The sequence below is a fragment of the Octopus bimaculoides genome, chromosome 1, assembly GCF_046866305.1.
Source record: "Octopus bimaculoides isolate indiv1 chromosome 1, ASM4686630v1, whole genome shotgun sequence".
NCBI lineage: Eukaryota > Metazoa > Mollusca > Cephalopoda > Octopoda > Octopodidae > Octopus > Octopus bimaculoides.
In genome coordinates, this window is record NC_142928.1 from 58,689,234 (window position 1) to 58,711,974 (window position 22,741).

The 22,741-nt window shown below is 32.8% G+C and overlaps 1 protein-coding gene across 1 annotated transcript in view; it reads left to right on the forward strand.

Annotated features, from left to right (window-relative positions):
* The window catches only part of LOC106873407 (terminal nucleotidyltransferase 4B), a 32,344-nt gene extending 12,234 nt beyond the window's left edge, over window positions 1-20,110 (forward strand). The window contains exons 3-10 of the mRNA XM_052967002.2: window positions 3,258-3,378; window positions 7,423-7,518; window positions 10,832-10,972; window positions 11,667-11,880; window positions 13,456-13,579; window positions 15,131-15,304; window positions 17,236-17,380; window positions 17,625-20,110. Coding sequence (XP_052822962.2) covers window positions 3,258-3,378; window positions 7,423-7,518; window positions 10,832-10,972; window positions 11,667-11,880; window positions 13,456-13,579; window positions 15,131-15,304; window positions 17,236-17,380; window positions 17,625-18,059 — 1,450 coding nt within the window. The 3' untranslated portion in view covers window positions 18,060-20,110. The remainder of the gene's footprint in view (window positions 1-3,257; window positions 3,379-7,422; window positions 7,519-10,831; window positions 10,973-11,666; window positions 11,881-13,455; window positions 13,580-15,130; window positions 15,305-17,235; window positions 17,381-17,624) is intronic.
* The last annotated feature ends 2,631 nt before the right edge of the window (window positions 20,111-22,741 follow it).

Here is a 22,741-nt window from a genome sequence, read left to right on the forward strand (position 1 = left end):
ACATGAGTGCATAAAAAGCAAACATCCCATAATGTTAAAATAGCATGAAATCATCATTTAGCATTCATTGTCCATGCTGGCATGGGTTGGATTGTTTGACCAGGGCTGAGAGGCTGCACCAGATTCCAGTCTGATTTGGCATGGTTTCTATGGCCGGATGGGATGCCCTTCCTTTGGAATTAATCAAAATATCTGAAGAAAACTACAAAATGAAATAAAAAGAAAATACAATACACATATCCATCCAGTGGGGGTAGACTAAAATTACAATTAAAAAATTGAATACTGAGTAAACCTGGAAATTATTTTATATTAAATTATACATAAACTAATGAATTTCTCTGCATTTGTTGCAGAAGACATGCTTGGAAGTCATTTTAATTGACTGCCTTGTGGCAGCTTTCCTCTCCTGACATTAGCAATCTTGGCATAGTTTCTTGTGACCATCAGTTAAGATGGTTAGCTGGTGGAATCATTAGCATGCTTGAGAAAATACTTAGCATTTAATTTGTCTTCACGTTCTGAGTTCAAATTCTGCTGAGGTAAACTTCATTTTTTACTCTTTTGGTGTTGATGACTTAAGTACCAGTTGAGCACTGGGGTCATTATAATTGACTAGCTCCCATTTCCCTAACATTTCAGGCTTTGTGTCTATAGTTGTAAGGATTATTATTTAAGAAGGTTAGTTGGTGGAATTGTTAGCATACTTGACAAAATGTTTAGCAACATTTTGTCTGTTATTACATTCAGAGTTCAAATTCCACTGAGGTCAACTTTACCTTTCATTCTTTTGGGGTTGGTGAAATAAACACCAGTTTAACACTGAGGTTGATGTAATTGACCCCCCCCCCCAAAAAAAAAACAATTCAGGCCATACACATTTTATTTTTAAATATGCTGTCTTTCCCAATTGCATTACAACATTACACAGAGCTGTAGATTGTTATTTTGCTTTTTTTAGTCCCCTGATATTTGGTGGATAATTAAAATTTCTTTGCAGTACACCCATTTACCATATACCAAAGCAGATAACACTAATACCACCAAATTATCTGTCTACTAACCAAGTCATAGCTCATCATCTGATTCATCCTGTTCTTATCACCACTGTCACCTTTGTACCATTTTCATTCATGTGGTTGAGTGCAAGTAGATAGAAAATCGATTTTCTTTCTTCTTTGTATATAGTTGACATTTATCAAATGCACAAAACTCTCAGCCCTTGAGTCAGTCTGTTGCTTTTGCTAAATATTAATAAAAATATACATATACTCATATTTTGAGTTCCATTTTGCCTGTTTACATCACCATATATATATATATATATATATATATATATATATATATATAATAACACATTGAGTTATTCAGCAACAAAAAATTCCCAATAAGGTACTTGGTGCATCTCAAACCATGAAACTGTTTCCAGATGACATGAGCATTTTTGTCTGGTTTTCTGCTGAGGTCAACTTTGTTTTTTACTCTTTTGGTGTTGATAATGTAAGTACCAGTTGTCAGTGTAATCTATCCAATGTCAGTCTTTTTCCAACTGCATTCACAGCTTTTAGGTCTGCTCCAAGTTTTATTTGGTGATAATTTCTCAATCACATTGTACCCTAGGTCATCAGTTCCCAAACTTGTTTTGGTATGGAACCCATTATATGATTTTCTTTCCGAAAATCATCGTACCTATATTCACGTTTTATGGACAGCTCCTACCATTTTAATTGTAAGACATTAAATGAAACAGTTTTTAGTTCAGAGAATTTATTTACATATATGTTTTTTGAAAATTGTGAATAGCATTTATTTCATAAGCTTCTATTAAATTCTATTAAAACATCTGTATCTTGTGGAAGACTAGAATTCTCTACATGGAACCCTTATTTTAAATATGGAACTATAATGTTCTTTGTTCTTCCCCATGTACAGGTATGTTGATAGAAGTTGAAAACCTCATTGTGGTTATGATCTTGGAAATATTGATATCATTGAAGGATTCATTTGTGCTTCAGTGTTTGGTAATCTCTGGCAGCTTCTTAAAGATCATATTTTTAAATGATGTTTGGATCTTGTCCAACCATGTTTGTGACTATGTTCTGTCTTCCATTTTCCTTCATTTATATCCTTTTTAACTCTTCGTTTTTGTAGTTATTGATTGGAAATTTTTGGTAGGAATATACACAATAATTTCATTTTTATAGTTGTTTGGGTTTAAGTCATCAGAAAGATTGATTGGGTTTGGTTTCCTCTGAAAAGTTTTGAAGAGAAATACTTTTAAAATTTCCATTGTGTTTCTAGAATAAATTCATTCTTGCTTTCATTTACTAGTATTGGCATTACCTCACTAAGAAATTGAAATATCTGACTCTACATCTGACATACAGCTAAATACATGTATTAATAATCTAAGACTATGGAAAAATTTGGATGGTATTTGGTGGATTAATGATGAAAGGGTTAAGACATAAATGTTAAACACTGATAATATCATGCTCCACATTTAGGGTACAATTGTTGAATCTTCTAATTGAATCTTTTTTAATAACTAATTTGAGATACTGGTTGTTGGCTACCTTTTGAAAGAGAAGACAAACTTGTTAGTAATCAACCTCAGAAATTGTCTACAGCTATTCAGATTAGATGCCAACAAAATGGCTCAAAAGTTTACATTGCAGACATTTTTGGACATCAAATATTCCTTGAATACAAAATCAATCATCATCATCTTAGGCTTAAATATTAGAATTCCTGTAAAGAAATCACTATTGAAAAAGAAAGGGGATAAAGTAACTTCAGATAAGAAATGCTGTGCACTTCAGGTTAGGAGTGGAAGGCTGTCTTGTTAGAACTTGTGTTGGACATGTTTCATTCTAATTTTCATGTCATATAGCATCTACATTTTATAAACAGTGCACAAAATTAAATTGAAGAACAGCTAAATCCACAATTTTCATTTAGGATGAAATTGATGGAAATGAAAGGAAAAACCATACAAAAATGCTCATGTCATCTGGAAACAGTTTCATGGTTTGGGATGCACCAGGTACCTTACAAAACTAGTTAATGTCAAAAAGGTGCAATGGTTTTAAATCAATTATGTTTATTGGGAATTTCTTGTTGCTGAATAACTCAATGTGTTATTTCATAGAGATATAATCAGTAATATATAGGTTTGTGCATGTTTTTACATATTTGTTTTTGGAATATAAATACAAATGTATTAGAATAAATTGAAATCTATTTATTTTTATCAGTGATATTGACCTGGTTGTGTTTGGAACTTGGGAAACACCCCCGCTATGGAAGTTGAAAGGTGCTCTGGTCGAGAATAACATTGCTGATGAAGAATATATCAAAGTGTTAGATAAAGCATCCGTAAGTAGTTTTTTTTTTTTATATTTGCTTTAGAAAATAACCTGTAAATGATGTCACAATTACATTATGTATTTATACAATCTAGAAACTAACCTCTAGATTGTGTGCAATGCAGGAAAGAGAATTAGTGTTGTGAAGACCAAAATGTTAATCCCCTCTAGAAAGTTTTCCCAGTGCACTCTGCATGTTAGTGGAACGTCACTGAGACAAATGGAGAAGATTGAGTATCTCAGGACCATATTCACAAGTAATGGAATGCAGGCGACTGAATTGGACACTAGAATTGCAGATGCTGTCATGGTATTGTGGCAGCTCCAGCATTCAGTCCTAAGAAGTGGAGAGATTGGTAAAAAAAAAAAAAACAAAAGCCAAATTTACTATCTTCAGTTTGGTTTCTGTGCCTATTCTCATCTATGCTCCTGAATGTTGGGTAATGACTGAAAGAGTGCAATTGCAAACACAAGGTGTGGAAATGGGGTTTCTCTGAAGGATTTCCATGTAACTTGGAGATAAAGGAGTCTCTCCCAAATCAAGCCACTATGGCTCCTCATTAAGAGATACTACAGATATGTGATTACAATGTCACTGGAAAAAATTGCAAGATGAGTTCTTCAGGACAAGGCAGCCGGCAGGAAACCTAGAGTAGACCAGACTGAGATGATTGGATGACATCCCGAATCTCAGTTGGTAACTCTTGGGAATCTAACCAGAAAGTCTAATGACAGTTGCTTCTGATAGGATCCTGAGCAGGAGGTACCTGAGGACTCTACTCCAACGATATCCCAGGACTGGAGAAGGTGGATGGATATAATATACAATTTTAACAGTCAGTCTTCCATGCTAGCATGGATCAAATGAATTTGTTGAGGCAGATTTTCTATGACTGGAAATCTTTTCTGTCACCAATCCTCACCTATTTTCAAGCAAAATTATATTTCCTCATATACTGACATGTTTTCATGGATTGGTAACCAGTAATATCACTTGTAATGATAGTGATACTTGTTTACAACTGTCACATGATATAAAAAAAGAAAGACTTGAAGATGGCACACATACACACATATGGCAGGCTTCTTTCAGTCTCCGTCTGCCGATGGGGCTATATTAGAAGACACTTGCACAAGTGGGACTGAACCCTAAAATCAAGTAGCTGAGAAGGGAATTCCTCAAAAACACACACACACACATAGTTTCTTTCAGTTTCCATCTACTGAATCCACTAACAAGGCTTTAGATGGGCAGAGCTATAACAGAAAACACTTGCTCAAGTGGGACTGAACCCCAAAATCAAGTGATTTTATATATATATACAGGGTTATTTAAAAAGAATGAACCAATTTCATTACACAATATTTTAATAAGGAAAAGCAATAGAAAACTCCAGCTAAGTCACAAGTATTTACTCACAATCAACTTTTATTTCCTGTCTTACAAGTGTTCAATGTGGCCACCACCTGTGGCATGGGCAACATCAATGTGATAAGAGTATTTCTCCCAGATGTGTACCAGCATATCACAATCCACTGAGTTGATTGCTGTTGTTATTCAATGTTTAAGGTCATTGAGGTTAGTGGGTTGCGGTGGAGTTTTCTAAGTTTTTAATGGCTGCCACGGGCGCTGTAGTCGATCAACAGCAATCAACTCAGGAAATAAAAGTTGATTGTGAGTAAATACTTGTGACTTAGTTGGAGTTTTCTATTACTTTTCCTTATTAAAATACTGCGTAATGAAATCAGTTCATTCTTTTTGAATTACCCTGTATATTTCATTGGACTTTGCTGTTGATATCAAATTGCTCCAATCTACAATGACTTTTGAACTTTCTGATTTTTCATACTCTATACATTGACTGCTAAATCCACAAGTCTTTCCTTTTTATTCTCTCTGTTTATTTTCTCTTATTCTTTTCTATTGAAGAGCATAGGCTTGAAACATAAAAGACTTTTTCACTTTCCCAAGCATCAAATTAATACAGCTGCTTGTTGTTCATACACCTGTCTTTATCTTTTGTTTTTCTATAAATTTCAACTTTATATCATTCAACTATTGTAGGTAGCTTTTTTTGTCACAGTCGGCATCTTCCAAACAGTCTCACTAATTCAGTTTTAATCTAAATCAAATTTAGTTCTTTGAATTATGTTTGACTAGTGATAAGCTACATTTAGACATAATATTTAAAATCTGTTGCAGGAGAACAAAAGTTAAGAGCAAAAATGTATAGACCAAACTGGTTGACTGACGGGTAGTAACGCCCAACATCGACACTTTGGATCCACACCATTCTTTTAATTTTGATTAAGAATTATTATATTGATATTAATATGAAAGAGAAATGTTAAAGGAATATATTGATAAAGGTTTCATAGAATTTTATCCATTAGCAAAAAAAAAAAAAAAAATTTAATTTTAATTCTCAAATTTTTATCAATTTTTTGCTTGATATTAAAGGGACACTACTCGAATAGGAAACTAAACTATTTCTTAGCACCACGCACAACAAAAAATAAAAGACAATACAAATCGATACAAAGAGTTCTTATATATATTTTCATTAGTGTAAATCATTTTTTATAAAAATTAAAATTTTTTGCTTAATTTTTTGTAGTATGGCTTTTTAAAGTTCATTTTTTAATAAATTATTTTAATAACAAGATTATTTAATAAAATATTTTTATTATTTTGATTTTGTCTCTATGAGCAGTACTGAATCATGTAGTAGGGCTGTTTAGAAAAGGCAAATGGCAAAAATTCAAGTAATAGTCAATTTTCACTATATTTAAATTTTCAAACATGGAGTTAATTATTTGCATGCTAAAAATGACTTTATTTATAACTTATTTTTTAATTTTATCATCATCATCATCGTTTAACGTCTGCTTTCCATGCTAGCATGGATTGCACGATTTGACTGAGACTGGCGAACCAGTTGGCTACACCAGACTCCAATCTGATCTGGCAGAGTTTCTACAGCTGGATACCCTTCCTAATGCCAACCACTTTGAGAGTGTAGTGGGTGCTTTTACATGCCACTGGCACGAGGGCCAGTCAGGCGGTACTGGCAACAGCCATGCTCAAATGGTGTTTTATACGTGCCACCTGCAAGGAGCCAGTCCAGTGGCACTGGCAATGACCTCGTTCAAATGTCTTTTCACATGCCACTGGCACAAGTGCCAGTAAGATGACGTTGGTAATGATCACGCTCAAATGGTGCTTTTTACATGCCACCGGCATGGGAGCCAGTCATCGAATTTGATTCGATTTCGATTTCACTTGCCTCAACAAGCAGAGTTTAGTGTCCAATGAAGGAAAGGTATGCAAAAGTGGGCTGGTTACACCCCTGGCATAGGTTATGGCCTCACTTGGCTTGCCGGGTCTTCTTACGCACAGCATATTTCCAAAGGTCTGTTCTCAGTTCTATGAAGATGCATTTCCTTATATGTATTTTTTTCATGAAATTACCAGTCATTTTATTGATTAAAGTGAAGACATTGTAACATTTTTTGAATGTTCACCTTTGAAATAAGGTTTTATTGCAGTAATAAGTTTAACATTTTAGCATTTAAACTGGCCATCATATCTGGCCCAAATATTCTGCTTGTTTTATGTTCAAACTGGCCAGATCTGTCCTCTCACACCCACTCTGCAATGTCATTTTAAAAATAGTCTCATCATCAAAATCTCAATGCCACAACATAATGCATGTTTAATCCAAAACAATGTGAATAAATAATTATTACATTTGACAGAGTAACCTGAATGTTAAAGGGTTAAACTTAAATATTTCTTAATGTTTTGATTTTTCAATTAATTAAAGACGATAAAAAAAAAATCATGGCTAAATGATAAAGAATTGGAGGCTATCTGTAAATTTCAGAAATTCCTGTTAATTTGAAATTTATGAAGCATATTGAATGAATTTTCTGTTTTGAAGTGATTAATAATTTTTGTTTTAATTTCTTTGCCATATGCTTGTCCTTTGAAAAATTCTTTGTATTTCTTTATCATTTAAATTAAAATTAAATGCATATTAATTTATTTTAGGTCCCCATTGTAAAATTGACTGATCGACAAACTGAGGTTAAAGTTGACATTAGCTTCAACATGCGTAACGGGGTAAAAAGTGCCAGGCTTATCAAGGTAAGTCAATATTTATATTTCTTAACAGTGTTTCTCATATTTTAACTAAATATTGGCATGCTTGAGTCTAAAATTGAAATTTGTTTCTATTTTTCTCTTTCTATCCTGATTAGTTTCTATCCTTAATACACCACACTCCTATTTATATCTTGTTTACCTATGTATCTATCTACCTACCTACCTACCTTTCTTTATCTGTTAGCTTGTCCACCAAAAGTTTCACCTCTCACAAAAATAATTTGAACAAAGCATCCTTGTTTATAATGAAGCAGGTACAACTTCTCTGAGAAACTTGTTTACATGGATGACATATTAACAACTCCAGATCAGAAAAGTGTAACCCTTCCCCTCAAGATGTCACAACAAATATAGCCTGGAATTTCTTAGGTTTAGTAAAATATACACTATTTCTCACCAGCACAAAATTATCATAAGCCCTCTAATACGCATTAGGATGAGGTTAGCTAATCTTGCTTAAATGTTACTTCCACCATCAAACACAACATTTTGAAACCGACATCTATACAACTTCCAGCCATCTTCATCATCATCATCATCACCGTTTAACGTCCGCTTTCCATGCTAGCATGGGTTGGACGATTTGACTGAGGACTGGTGAACCAGATGGCTACACCAGACTCCAATCTGATTTGGCAGAGTTTCTACAGCTGGATGACCTTCCTAATGCCAACCACTCTGAGAGTGTAGTGGGTGCTTTTACGTGCCACTGGCATGAAGGCCAGTCAGGCGGTACTGGCAACAGCCACGTTCAAAATGATGTATTTTACGTGCCACCTGCACAGGAGCCAGTCCAGCAGCACTGGCAATGATCTTGCTTGAATGTCTTTTCACGTGCCACTGGCATGGAAGCCAGACATCTGCTCTGGTAATGATCACGCTCGAACAGTGCTCTTAGCGCTCCACTGGTACAGGTGCCATCACGATTTTGCTTTCGCTTGCACCAACATGTCTTCGCAAGCTGAGTTCAATGAAGATGTTGGCATGGGTGCCAGTCGTTGAATTTAGTTCGATTTCGATTTCACTTGCCTCAACAGGTCTTCACAAGCGGAGTTTAGTGTCCAATGAAGGAATGTTACGCGTAAGTGGGCTGGTTACATCCCTGGCAGAGGCCTTGGATTTTGGTCTCACTTGGCCTGCCAGGTCTTCTCACGCACAGCATATTTCCAAAGGTCACGGTCACAAGTCATTGCCTTGGTGAGGCCTAATGTTTGGAGGTCGTGCTTCACCACCTTATCCCAGGTCTTCCTGGGCCTACCTCTTCCATAAGTTCCCTCAACCGCTAGGGTGTGGCACTTTTTCACACAGCTATCCTCATCCATTCTTGCCACATGACCATACCAGCGCAATCGTCTCTCTTGCACACCACAACTGATGCTTCTTAGGTTCAACTTTTCTCTCAAGGTACTTTCACTCTGTCGAGTATGCACACTGACATTACACATCCATCGGAGCATACTGGCTTCATTCCTTGCGAGCTGACGCATGTCCTCAGCAGTCACAGCCCATGTTTCACTGCCATGTAGCATGGCTGTTCGTACACATGCATCATACAGTCTGCCTTTTACTCTGAGTGAGATTCCCTTTGTCACCAGCAGAGGTAAGAGCTCTCTGAACTTTGCCCAGGCTATTCTTATTCTAGCAGCTACACTTTCAGCGCACCCTCCCCCACTACTAACTTGGTCACCTCGATAGCGGAAGCTATCAACTACATCTAGTATTTCTCCCTGGAATGTGGCAGAAGTTGTTTTCTGCGCATTTTCAGTATTTATTTCTCCTGAACATCTGCCACATACAAAAACTAACTTCCTAGTTAACCTTCTTTTGATATTGCTGCACCTCTTATGTGTCCATAGCTTGCACTGGGTACATCGTATAGAGTTTCTACCTATGCCTTTTCTACAGATTGAGCAGGGCCATCTACCTGAAGGGATTTGTGTTTTGTCTACCTTCCTACTTATTAGGACTTTGGTTTTAGCTAGGTTGACTCTAAGGCTCTTCGATTCTACTCCTTGCTTCCACACCTGAAACTTCTCTAGTTCTGATAGAGACTCAGCAATTAGTGCAAGGTCATCAGCATAGAGGAACTCCCAGGGGCAGCCTGTCTTGAATTCCTCTTTTATAACAGCTCACCTGTTTCTCTTCTCATTTTTGATCACTCTGTCTCTGTCTAGCCAGATAGCCATGTACTTCCTCTACAAGAAGACACTTGTTTCTGCCTCTCTGTCACACTCAAACCTTTCATCATCTGACACAAGATCAACTCCTCCAGTGCCCCCTCTCTGAAAGGATTTTTGTCTTACAAGTTACTTGCTGACCCTGCCAGTGTTGGTGTCACATAAAAAGTATTCAGTTTACACTGGAAAGTGGTTGGCATTTGGAAGGGCATCCAACTGTAAAAAAACATGCCAAAATTGACCTCCTCTCTGTTGGTTCCACGTAAAAAGCACTCTGTCCACTCTGCAGGGTGATTGGTGTTAGGAAGGGCATCCAGCTGTAAAAAAAAAAATGCTAAAACAGACACAGCTCCCATCAAACTGTTCAACCCATGCCAGCATGGAAGGTGGATATTAAACGATGATGATGGTGATGATGAGTTTGCTGTTTTATTATGTAACTTGTAACCCTCAATTTTACATTGCTAATTTTCTTTCTTTTACTGTTTTTTTTTTATTAATCAAGCTACTAGTGTACATGTACAACAAAGTGTAAGCATTTTGAGAGAAAAATTAGGCATAAGAGGCATCAGTTGTCTGTAAGAGAGAAGACTGCCTTGGTATGATCATGTGATGCATATAAACAAGGACAGCTGTGTAAAGTACTGATCTTGGTATAGGGAACCTGGGAAAGATGTAGATTCAGGAAGTCATAGGATGAAGTGGTGCAGCATGATCTTCAGATGTTGGATCTCATGTAGGCGATGACAAATGCTTGAGACTTTTGGTGGTTTGCTGTGCTTGAGAAGACTTGTTAAGTCAAGCGAAATTATAGTTGTGGACAGTGCCAGTGACACGTAAAAGACACTCATGCTAGTGTCACATAAAAGGTACTCACTACACTCTTGGAGTAGTTGGCATTAAGAAGGGCATCCAGCTGTAGAAACTAAACCAAAATTGAACTGGAGCCTGGTACAGCTCTCCAGCTTACCAGTTCCAGTTAAAAAAAATTTAACCTATCCAGCATAGAAAATGGATGCTAAATGATGATGATGATGATGAAGATATTAAAGGCAAATTTTGCATTGGTGTTTCAGTAAAATTTCTAAAAGTTTTTCTTCTCTTATTTTATCTTGTAGAGTTATATGGAGGAGTTTCCACACTTGAAATACTTGGTACTGGTGCTCAAACAGTTCCTTCTACAGCGAGATCTCAACGAAGTATTCACTGGTGGAATCAGTTCATATTGCCTTATACTTCTCACTGTTAGCTTTTTACAGGTAAATATTTAAACTGTTTCAATTCCTAACATTGGACTTTATTTCCATTGATTTCAACTATTGCTAAAAAATATGTTGACAGCAATAATTATATTAAAAATATATGTTGATAGTATTCCTAAAATGTTATTTAAAAACTCTTGAAAAATCCCAAATTTTTAGTGATTCTCTGATTTACTGTTTAATGTCATATCTTTCTCTGTTGTTGCAGTATCCAAAGTCTTTCCTTTACATCTCTCCATTGTCTCAGAATTAAGTACATTGACATGAAATTATTCTTATTCCTTAGAAAGAAATCATTTTTATAAAAAGCATTTCATAGCCGAAAGATTTATTAGTAAATCTAAGTTACTTGTTCCATTTGAGAATAGTTTAACATTCAACCCACTGAAATATTGCAAAATACTTATCCAAATATTGAGGTATAATTTTAGCTGGTGCTATAGAGTGGTACTAAGATCCTAGTTTGTTAGTTAGCACTTAAATTTAAATTAAGCCATTTTACTCCTGTCATTATGGAAAGCCATTGTAAGAATGGGTTCCACCCAGCAGCAGTGTCAGTCACAGCTTTTAGAAAGGCAAGTGCCTAATAATCAAATAATTGAAACCTATTTTTTTCCTCCTTGCATATATATTTTACTTTATTTTGTTGCTATCAAAATTTTCCTGTAAACTTTCTCCGATTTATTTCCAGCTTCATCCTCGATTAGAAGCTAAAACTTCTAACACAAACCTTGGAATACTATTGATTGAATTTTTTGAACTTTATGGTCGTAATTTTAATTATCTAAAGACTGGTATTCGAATTAAGGATGGAGGTTCATATGTACCGAAAGAAGAAATTCAGAAAGACATGGAAAATGGTTACCGTCCGTCTTTGTTGTGTATTGAGGATCCGTTGACAGTTGGTAAGCTTTTCCAATAATCTGTTAATTTCCATGTGTGTAACTGGTTTTTGTCAAAATGTCAAATGTTGAGGGTTATTTGTTAAATTTCATTGTGAAAACTCTATATAACCCTTTTTCATTCTCATAAATAAAAGAATGTCAATATTTTTTATTATGTCTCTTTCATGTTTTTTTTTTCATCTCCAATTAGTCTATTTCTTCTTGTCATTCTGTCTGTTTGTCGGTATTCTCTTTATCATTTTTGCTCATGTATCAGTTCTCTTTTGTTGAATACAATTCTTAAAAATTCAGTTATTAATATAAAGATAAAGGAGATACTTATTCTCATGGTTTAAAACTTTTACTACTACATGATAAACTTACATTCTAATGTAGGATTACTTAAAATTTTAAAATATTTCTTTTCCAAGAACTTTCTATGTACTTTAAATCTAAAGAACAAAACTATGGTAATGACCTAGGAGTGTTCATAATCTTTTTGCAAGGATGGGGAGAATGTAAATATAGGAGATCTGGGCAACACAGTAGACTACTAAAATCATTGAAGTGCTAGGTGGTGGTAAACCAAGCTACAGATTTAATGAGTCAGCAAAGGAGCTGCTACACAGTCACTCAATGTGCTTGAAATAACAGCCAAATTTCCTTCAAATCATACCATACCTTCTTAAAAATAGATGCATTGGATAATGTGTTCCTGGGTTCTCTGTACAGAGGAAAAATCAGGATGGCCATGCCTGATATACTTTTAATTAGTAATCTAGTCAGAGTTGACTTGGGACTAAGGTTTAAAAAAACAAGAACCCTACCACATTAAAAAACTAACTCTGGAAATTGGCAGGCTTAGCACGATTTCCATCTGCTCAGTTTCACTCAAATCTTAAGTCCACCCAAGTCTAAGTTAGATGGTATACTCCGCCCAATGTGCTATGCAGTTGGATCAAACCCAGAACTACATAATTGCAAAATGAAATTCTTAAGGCCATGTTCCAACTATGGTTTGAGCAAGAAATAAGTGGAACTCTCATTTGAAGAAATTGAGTTTGTACTAATGCCTGATCTATGTCAGCATGGAAAACGGTTGTTAAATGATGACGACGACGATGATGATGTATTCTACAAAATAGAGCTCACAAAACATTTTTAAGGACTATATGATTCATGAAGTTTGATAATAAAATTTGTCACCAAAATGCATGTTGAATTTTTTTCTTTTAGTTTATGGTCATTCTTTCTTGTAGTAAAGAGACTTTGAAGGAAAACAAAATGCTTTCACTCCCCATATCATTTAAGACACATTCTTCCCTCCTTCAAACTTATATCAAGAAAAATTGCTAACTATTAGAATGTAATTTTCAACCATGAGTTTGCTATTTTTGCTGCTTCTATCTTCTGAGATTTAAAAAAAAAAAAAACAAAAAAAAAACAGAGCAATGAAAAAAAAAACTGCTTATTATCTTAGTGTTATAAGAAAGGTATATGTCAGACTTAAGCTGTTGAGTTGTAGAATATTTCACTGTCTATTAGAAACTTCGCTTTCTACATTCTTACCTTTTGGTTTACTTCCTTGATTTACAGGAAATGATATTGGTCGGAGTTCTTATGGTGCTATGCAAGTAAAACAAGCATTTGAATATGCTTTTCTAGTATTACGACATACGATCTCCCCTCAGCATGCTTATGTTCTTCGAGAAAATCAAAGGTGAGGTTAATTTATTTGTTTTTTTAAACTGTGTTGATTTTAAGTTAAGAAATTTTCTTATTTTGTGTTCACTTGAGCTTATGTATTGGTTTTGAAAATGTTTACCTACATGTTTTTTCTACATTGGCAAATATAAACTTCTGTATTTAATAAATCATGTGATACAACTTTTGCTGATGACAAGAAAATAAAGTATCTGGAATTGACGCCTGGACTTAGCAAAAAAAAAGAAGAAAAAGTCATTGGTTAATATTATTTTCACTGCTTCGTTTGTTAAATTTACTTACATTCATTATCTACTGTTTATGTTGTAGGTGGTGTCTTTAAAATATACAATTTGTATAATTTATTTAGTTTATTGCAATAAGAATTCTTACTTGACTTGTGTACCTTGAAATGGTGGCATGAAAGTGATACAGAAAATAAAATTAAAAGATTACAACCTTTATCTTAGCAATTGCTTCAATACCACGTTTCTAGTGAAAACCTTACCACCAATGAGTTTGCCTTGTTTTGGATTGTCCTTTACCAACATTTTAATATTATTACTGCTTCTACTCAATACAACATAAGTTGCCCATTGCTGAATACTGGTGATGGTAGGATGATGCCAACATTATTGAAGCTCTGTCCGTGTGATTTGTTTATAGTCATTGCAAACGCTGGGATAACAGGAAACTGTCGTCTACTCCATACTAAAGGGAAAGGTCGTCTCACTGGGATGGAAGTTGATGTATGGAATAAAGGCCTCCTTTCTTATTTCCACTAAGTATTTTTCCATGAATGAAAAAGATCCTGGTCCCATTGAGTAAACCTTTCATTAGGTTCAACTAAAATTATCAGTGAACTGATAGCAAACACTATATATGGTAAATGTACACACACACACACACACACATTGAAACCAAAATATTAGAGCAAATGATCTTTGTAAAATATAAACAAAATATTTTACCTGTGAAATGATTCTTCTGCAGGCATATATAACGTAGTAGGATGTGCCAGACATGATAATATTAAGTTTCCAACTAACTGTTCTTTTCAATGATAATCCTGTTAATTATTTCAAAAAGAACCTTTCCCAAGGTCTTATGTTGCAATAAAGAATACATTTTTGATTGCTAACTTTGTTATATTTCCTTCATTACAATATACATATATATATGTATGGTGAACATGATGCTCTCTTTACCACTTTCTCTCACTCCCTGTCAGTCATGGGTATTACTCTCACTACTTCTCTTTCACTGAATTACTATTTTCTCTCCTCTCCCTTCACTTATACTACTCTCTCTCACTTCCTCGTACTGTGTAATTTTGGATTATATATATATATATATATATATATAAATAAACACTACACTCATATTAGAATATATCAAATTTGATAAGCTTATTCTAGATTTATTTTTTCACATTTTAAAAAAGTAGCCAGTTTATTTCAAAGCATGTATTCCATATCAACTGAAGAAATGTAAATATATGTTGATTTTTAACGTATGAAAGTTATGATACTAATTCAGTATTTTTAATTTGTTTTCTTTCTTTTAGTATTCTTGGTAGAATTGTACGAGTAACAGATGAAGTTGTACAGTATCGAAAATGGATTCAAGAGAACTTCCCTAGTAAACAACCATCTCCTCCAGTTTCTGTACCTTGTAACCAGGAAATAACTAAAGAAGAGCGTAATACAGATGTTCTTCGTCAATCACAGCAAGTAAATAGGTACGTTAAAATCTCTATAATAACCTGCTTGTTCGTTTGCCCATTATACTTTAGTTAGTAAAGAGAGGAGGAGTGTGAGTAGGGAAAAAAGAGGTGAGGAAATAGAGAAAGCTGTATAATAAGGCCAAATGTGCCACATGGTTAGTTGAAAGGAGAGATGAAAAGAGAGAGAGAGAAAATTGTTAACATACTGTAGGGTGGAGAGGGAAAGGTAAAGAGGAAGAGATAGGTTTAGGATACAATATTTAGCAGAGGGTGATGTTCTGGTGGTGAGGTTAAAGAAAGGCAGATAGAGAGAAATGGACAGGGGAGGCGGTTACATTAAGAAAGAGAGAGGGGCAGATAGCGTTTGTATTGTCAAAGTAGATACATCAACAGCAATGAAATGAGCTTTGTTACTGAAAACTATAGTGATGATGGTGGTGTGTTCATAGTGAAAATACTTTTTTTTTTATTGAATTAAATCTATAATATTCTTCCACCTGTTCATTCACACTTTTATGCTTTATTTTGTTAGAGAGGAGGTGGAATGAGAGAGAATAGGGAATGTGAGAATGAGTGAGAGAGCAGATAGCCAGCTGATGCATTATTCTGTCACTCAAGTGGTTAGTGAAAGTGAGAGGTGAAGAGAAAGAGACATGAAGAGGGGGATTTTTAAAAATCATATATTTTGTGACTGGAAATGAAGTAACTTAGCAAAATAAAAATGCTTATCGTCCTTTCTTACATAGCTTCTCTTAATCTTTTTCATCCCGTGGAATTTCCACGGGTCCCACCAGTGTTTCTTTTATTATTTATGTTAAGTAATTCAGTAGAAAATAAATGGTATTTAAAAAAAATTTTCTTAAATTTTTTCAATCCCTTTTTCCATAGGAATAGGTGTTATATATCCTAAAGCTTCTACCATTGTTGGTAACAAAGGGCCTTTCCTTCAGAGTGAAAAGCAGATTGTATTTGCTTGTGTGTGAATAGCTATGCTATACAGCAGTGAAATATGGGCTGTAACTATAGAGGACATATAAAAACTTTAAAGAAATGAAGCTAGTGTGCTTTGCTGGATGTGCAGTGCCAGTGTGCATGTACAACAGTGTAAGTGTCTTGAGAGAAAAATTGACTAATATCTTGAGGTTCCGCATTGACTATAAAGAGAACAGAAGTGTACCACTGCAATGGTCGTTTGTGTGGATGTATGTGTGTGAAGTTTTCTGCTTTGTACCTTGTCTTTAGGCCATTGTATTAAAATTAATGATCATGTTAAATTTAGTGTTGGCTCATAAGCCAATAATGTGTCATATTGAATGCCCAATATTTGGTACTCCATGTGATCTTAGTGAGTGAGTTTTGCCAACTTACAAGGACATACTAAAATGTGTTTTATTTGAACAAGAAAAAGGAAAGAATGTAGTTAAGAAAAGTCCTTCAATTAAACAAATTGTCAAGATTGTAGCAGAAAAGATAATTCTTCTTTGGCAAAAGGCATCCATCTCTTGTGTTACAATTGAGTCAGTTAAACTGAAAATCTTAAACTTTCATCCAAAGTACCAAGCATTACTAAAATCTGTGAAAAATAGAAAAAAATGTGCCATTGTTTCAAAGAAAGTGTAATGTGTTTTAAAACAATGCAACAAAAGATTTATTTGTGTAGGCAGCTTACTTGATTTAGGTTTTACTGAAAGTTGATTGTTGAAACTTGCAAACTTCACTTATGGAAGCGACAAGTTTCATTATATAAGCCACATATAGTATGACAACTTTTCTTTCAGTTTTAACTTTTTTGTCTTTTCAAGCAATTAGCAGTGTTATTTTTTTAGTAATATAATTGTTAATTTTTTTATAGTTATTTTTAACCTGTATTTGGAAAAAAAACTTCATTATTTCATTTAACATTTCTTTTTTTTTTTTTTTTCATTTGATTATTTTGGAACTTCAAGTGTCAGCAGTAGTTCAATTGTAAATAACCATTGCAATGCAAATCCGGTGATGGAGAGTGAAGCTTCAGATTCTAGTGGCTCAATATATTGCAAATCTACATCTAGTTCTTCTGCTAGCTCCAGCTCAAGTATAGCCAGTGATGAGGTATGTTTTTAACTTTTAATGATATTTATGTTTCCTGGTTAATGAAAGTTACCAGCTTGTTATATAATCGATACTTTTGATCAAGAATATAAAGTAGAATTTTTGTTTTCTGCTTTACATTATAAGGGTAATTTACTTTTTAATGTAAATTGATCAACATTTCATAATTTCTCTTCACAAAATAAATGTTTAGCTTCACTTCTTATATTTAAAATGTAATGAAAGCTTTTCATATCTATTTCAGGAATCAGATTGCAGTGCAGATGGTAACAACAAAGTTAGCCAGCCTACTAACACTATGAACAATAAATCATCCTCTCAAACATCTGTAACTCGAAGTAGAGATCAGAATGTAGCTCCTGGGACTGGAACAAAAATTAGAGACAATAACACAATAAACACTTCATCATCTGCACATTCTTCGCCTGTAGTTACAACATCAGCTAATGTGTATCGACGAATACCAAATAGCACATATAATCCAACCTATAATCTGGGTAAACCTCTTGATGTAAGTGGACTGAACAATACCAAATATCCTTCCCAATATAATATTGGTCAAAACACTCACAATATGCAAGTTAAGAAAATGATTCATCAAAATAACAACACAAAACGACGGAAAAACACAACCAAAAGAGATGGTATTATCGCTCCTGGCAATGGGAGCAACAGGTGATCTTTCTCAGGATAACTTGGGTTTAGCCCATGGTTGTTCATATACATTGCTGGTGTTTTGACCTATCAACTCAGCCAGTATTTAATGGTTTCATACCATTTCTGCTTTGTTTTGATACAAAGCATGTAATAATTAAGATAATTATTCCGAATCGGAAAAAAAAAAAAAGAATGTTTCCAGTACTTGATTGGTTGAAGGTAAACAAGAAAAAATTAAATAAAAAAAAAAGGAAAATGTAAAATGATTTTTAAAAAGATAAAAACACCTCCAAAAACCCCAAAAAAATCCCCTCCAAATAAAAGTAATATTAGTTGAGATCTCAGTTGAATATCAAAAAAATGTGTATATATGCATATATATATATATATATATATATATATATATATATATATGTATGTATATAAATGTGTGTATATGTATACATACAACTTACATATACAGATATATGCATGTGTGTGTGTATATATATATAACATGTATACATATGTACTTGTGTGTATACATGCACATATGCATGTGTTCATGTGTGTGCATGTATATATATATATATATGTAAATATGTGTGTGTATATAATATATACAGACAGACAGACATACATATACACACATACTTCAAAATTTGTAAAATAGCTTATGTAAAATACTTTCACTAGAAGTGTAACAGCAAGAGAGCATCTGTAGCTGCTCAATTTTTCTAGTTTTTCTTTATTTACAAGTATTAAAAAAAAAAATGAGAAAGAAAAAATCTTTAAAAAAATATACTTTTTCTCCACTATGAAAATTACTGAATCTCAATCTTATATTTCTCCCCTTTGTTTTCTTCTCCCTCTCCAATCTTATAGACCTGTCAGATATCCTCAATAAAAACAGGATTTCTGCTAGGTTTTAATGGAAACTGAACCCAGCCAAGTGCCATGCTGTTGAGGAGTTGAAATTGTTTAGACATTCCATGAATTTTTTTTATATATAAATATATGAAGTAAAATTTGTATGTGTGTGTGTATGTGCGTAAGAGTGTGGGCACCCCAGTGTGTCTGAACACATGCATTCTCTGTTCATTAGTAAAGCCCCTTCATACTTTAGTTATGTATTTTAAGGAGTTGGGAGATATTGTTTACAAAGAAAATTATCTCTTTGCCTTTCACTGAATACAAGATCATTCCAATATATAAGTGATTTGATTTTAGATTTGGGTGGGGAGAATAAAGAAAACATAAAAAATTGGAATTGGGTAATCATGCTAAGTAAGTAGTCTTTTAGAAATGTAAAAGTTGGTTTAGGATTTTTGAGGACTTAGAGAGGGCCTTTCAAATTAATGCATTTTCTAATTAGAATAATGTAACAATCTGTCTTCTATGGATAATGTTTTCATCCACTTTTTCACTGATTCTGAAATTTAAATGTAATATCATATGTATATAAGGAAATTGTGGAAAATGAAGTTTCAAACCAGGAATCTATATTTGTTATTTTATATATTTTAATACTCCCTATCTATATGCATAATTAGTTATCACTAGATTTATATATGTATTCTTTTTCATGACAAAAATAGTGAGAAATATCTATTTAATGGGCTGACTACTTTAGATATTAGCAAGAGCATATTCAATGGAATTTCTTTTTTTCTTTCTTATATTTAAATGTTATTGTAAGTAAAATTGTAAATAGATATCCTCCTTCACTTTTTAAATTTAGAAAAACCTGTAAACTGATAGGACATTAAGCACAATAAATGTATAATTTGGTTCTTGACCTTATTTTGTAGATTTCTTCACATGATGATTTCTTTTAGTTTCCGTCTTCTGTTAGAGTTTTGTTAAATTCACTCATCCATACATTACCCAAAATCATTTTTTATCTCGTTAATTGTTTTAAAAACACTCTAAAATTAGAAAAAGTAAACTGTAAATAGTTTTAAATATATTTTAAATTTAATATTTACAAAAAAGTTAAAAATAATGAAAACTGGAAACTAAAATATACAAGATCATGCTTCTTGGATACACTTTGTATCTTGGGAAAATAAAATAAATGAAAAAAAAAAAAAACACAAAATGTTAACTCTGAATATCTTTTCCTGAAACATTTTCAACATTAGTAAAACCTAAAATCACCTGATTTTGCTCACTACTTACTATGCTTTTGACACATTCATGGCTAATTTATGTGTATATTATGTATGTATTTCGAACTTGTATCTAAATATTTTTGTTAAACTGTTATGTATATTTTGTTAAAACTTGATATTTTTTTTCTTTGATTTCTGTTGAAGTTACTTTTTGTGTACATGATTGTTAAAGTAAAAGTTGTCATTTAAAAAAAAAAATTTGGAGACAGGAGTTGTAATCATCTATATGCCAAATGAACATGCTTTACAATTCTCTTGATCGAAGATTTAATTAAAAAAATTTTTGTTTTAGTTTACTGTTAGGACAATTTGATTTACTGTTACTGTAAACTATTCTTAATTAGATTTAAGGCTTGTATTGTTTTAAACAAAATTAATCTCATTTTGTTTGATTCTTTTGAATTCATTCTTATTAGAGAATCATTTTGTCTTGTTACTTAAAGGCTCTGGTTGCTAAATTAGATAAATCCAAATACATAATGTCAAGAAATCAAATAGTATGAGGTTTTTATGAAACAGGTTAGATTATGGGATATAGTTTCGAAGCTGTCAAATTAAATTCCTTATTTCGTTACAGACTTGCATGGTATTCTCCCTAAACCAGTAATTAAATATGATTTTAGATACTTGCATTAAAATTAATTGATATATTATTCTCATTAATTATATTCATTATTTATCCCTGGAATGAAATATATTTTTCAGATCACACTCGGTTTCCATATCTGATATAGGAAATATAGAAATATATTCTAGAGGATGTGGTGTAATTTTTCACTGAAGACTGAGTCATTTGCTTTTTAAAAAGGGTTTGTAAATATAGCAACGTTTAGTCTGCAGACTTTTTGGTTAAACTAAAACTAATGTTTTAGTTTAAAGAAATTTATTTGATATCATCTTGGAATTTTTAAAAGATTTTCTAAGGCAAAAAAAAGAAACCTTTTTTTATAATTTGAGAAACCTTTTTTTATAATTTGAGACTCAGTTTATATTTTATATCTATTTGATAATTTATTAAACTTCCTCTTTAATATACTTAGTATGCTAACTGAATATATTTTTATAGCTTCAAATATCTCACTTAAAGATCCTTTTCTTGATAATATTTCCTTCTTTGCCTTTAAAAAAAAAATCGTCTCCTCCTTTTTTTTGTCACCATCGCTTAGGATAGATAGGGAAATTTTAAAAAATGGACTTCATTTGTGAAATAATCGAAGTATGGATATTAATAGATTTTTCAGGTAAGAGACTTGTACACAATTTCCTTTTTGATGGTCTATTTATTCATTCATATTTTAATTTCAGTGTGGCATTTAATTAGATACAGTTAGATCAAGTAAAGAATTTTTAAAATTGTATTTTGCATTTTTGTCCTTGAGATCTGAAGTTCATTTGTATTTAGTTGGCATTTTGTTGATAGATTTCATAGGATCTCTGTTTTAAAAGATGCATCAAGAACCATTTTTGTAATTCCTACTTCAAGTATAATTTGTATAACATCTTTGTTTACATATTTGTCTTTTATAATTGAAAGATCCACATTCTGCTTATTAGACTGAATTTATAATTTTACCTGTTTACTGCAGAAAAAAATGGGATTTTTATGTATTTTTCATTTTCATCTTTCATAGCTAGACATATGCCACATGCATACACACATGTATGAATATATATGTACATATTTAAACATGTTTAATTATATATTTTGTATACATACATGTGTGTGGCTGTATACATATATATCTATGTATTTGTATGTATGTATGTGTGTGTGTGTGTGTGTGTGTGTGTACATATATATATATATATATATATATATATATATATATATATATGTGTGACTTTTAAGAATGACTTAATGTTAATCAAGTATTTCAATTTTAAATTACATTTTTATTTCTTAAATAATTATGCTTTTTAAAATGCATTTGCTTTCGTCATTTTTCAGTGTAATTAATTTTTAATCAGGTCTAGTGGATTGTAAACATTCATTCACTGTTTCTTTTGACTGAATTTAAAATTCACTCACAGAACTTCAGATCATATAAGCATTGTCATCAGCGGTAATTTGGAGTATGTACTTCACTTGCCAAGATTAATATTTATATATTTCATATTGACAGTTCAACACATTTATTGGTCTTCATTATTCTTAGCTATTCAGATCAGGAAGAATATTTCCCTTCACTTTTTTAAAATTTGAAAAATTTTTCAGACTCTTGTTTACCACAAGTGTACATAATCAGTTTCATATTTTAGTATTAAATTAAAATTGGTGTTATAATTGGTGCAATAACTCCAGTATTCAAAACATTTCAAATTCAAATGTATTAGGTAGGATAAAACCATAAAAGGAAAAAGAAAAAAATACTAAAAAAAAAATAAAGAAAGAAAACATTGAAATAATTTTTGCTTTTTACTTCTGCAAGAATTGTTGGTTGAATGCAATTAAATGGATGCAGTGTACCATGAAAATATGTTACCATTCTTTAATGCTCACTTGTAGGCTAAGTGTTGTCCAAGTTCCTGCTGAATGTATGCTATGAGCGGC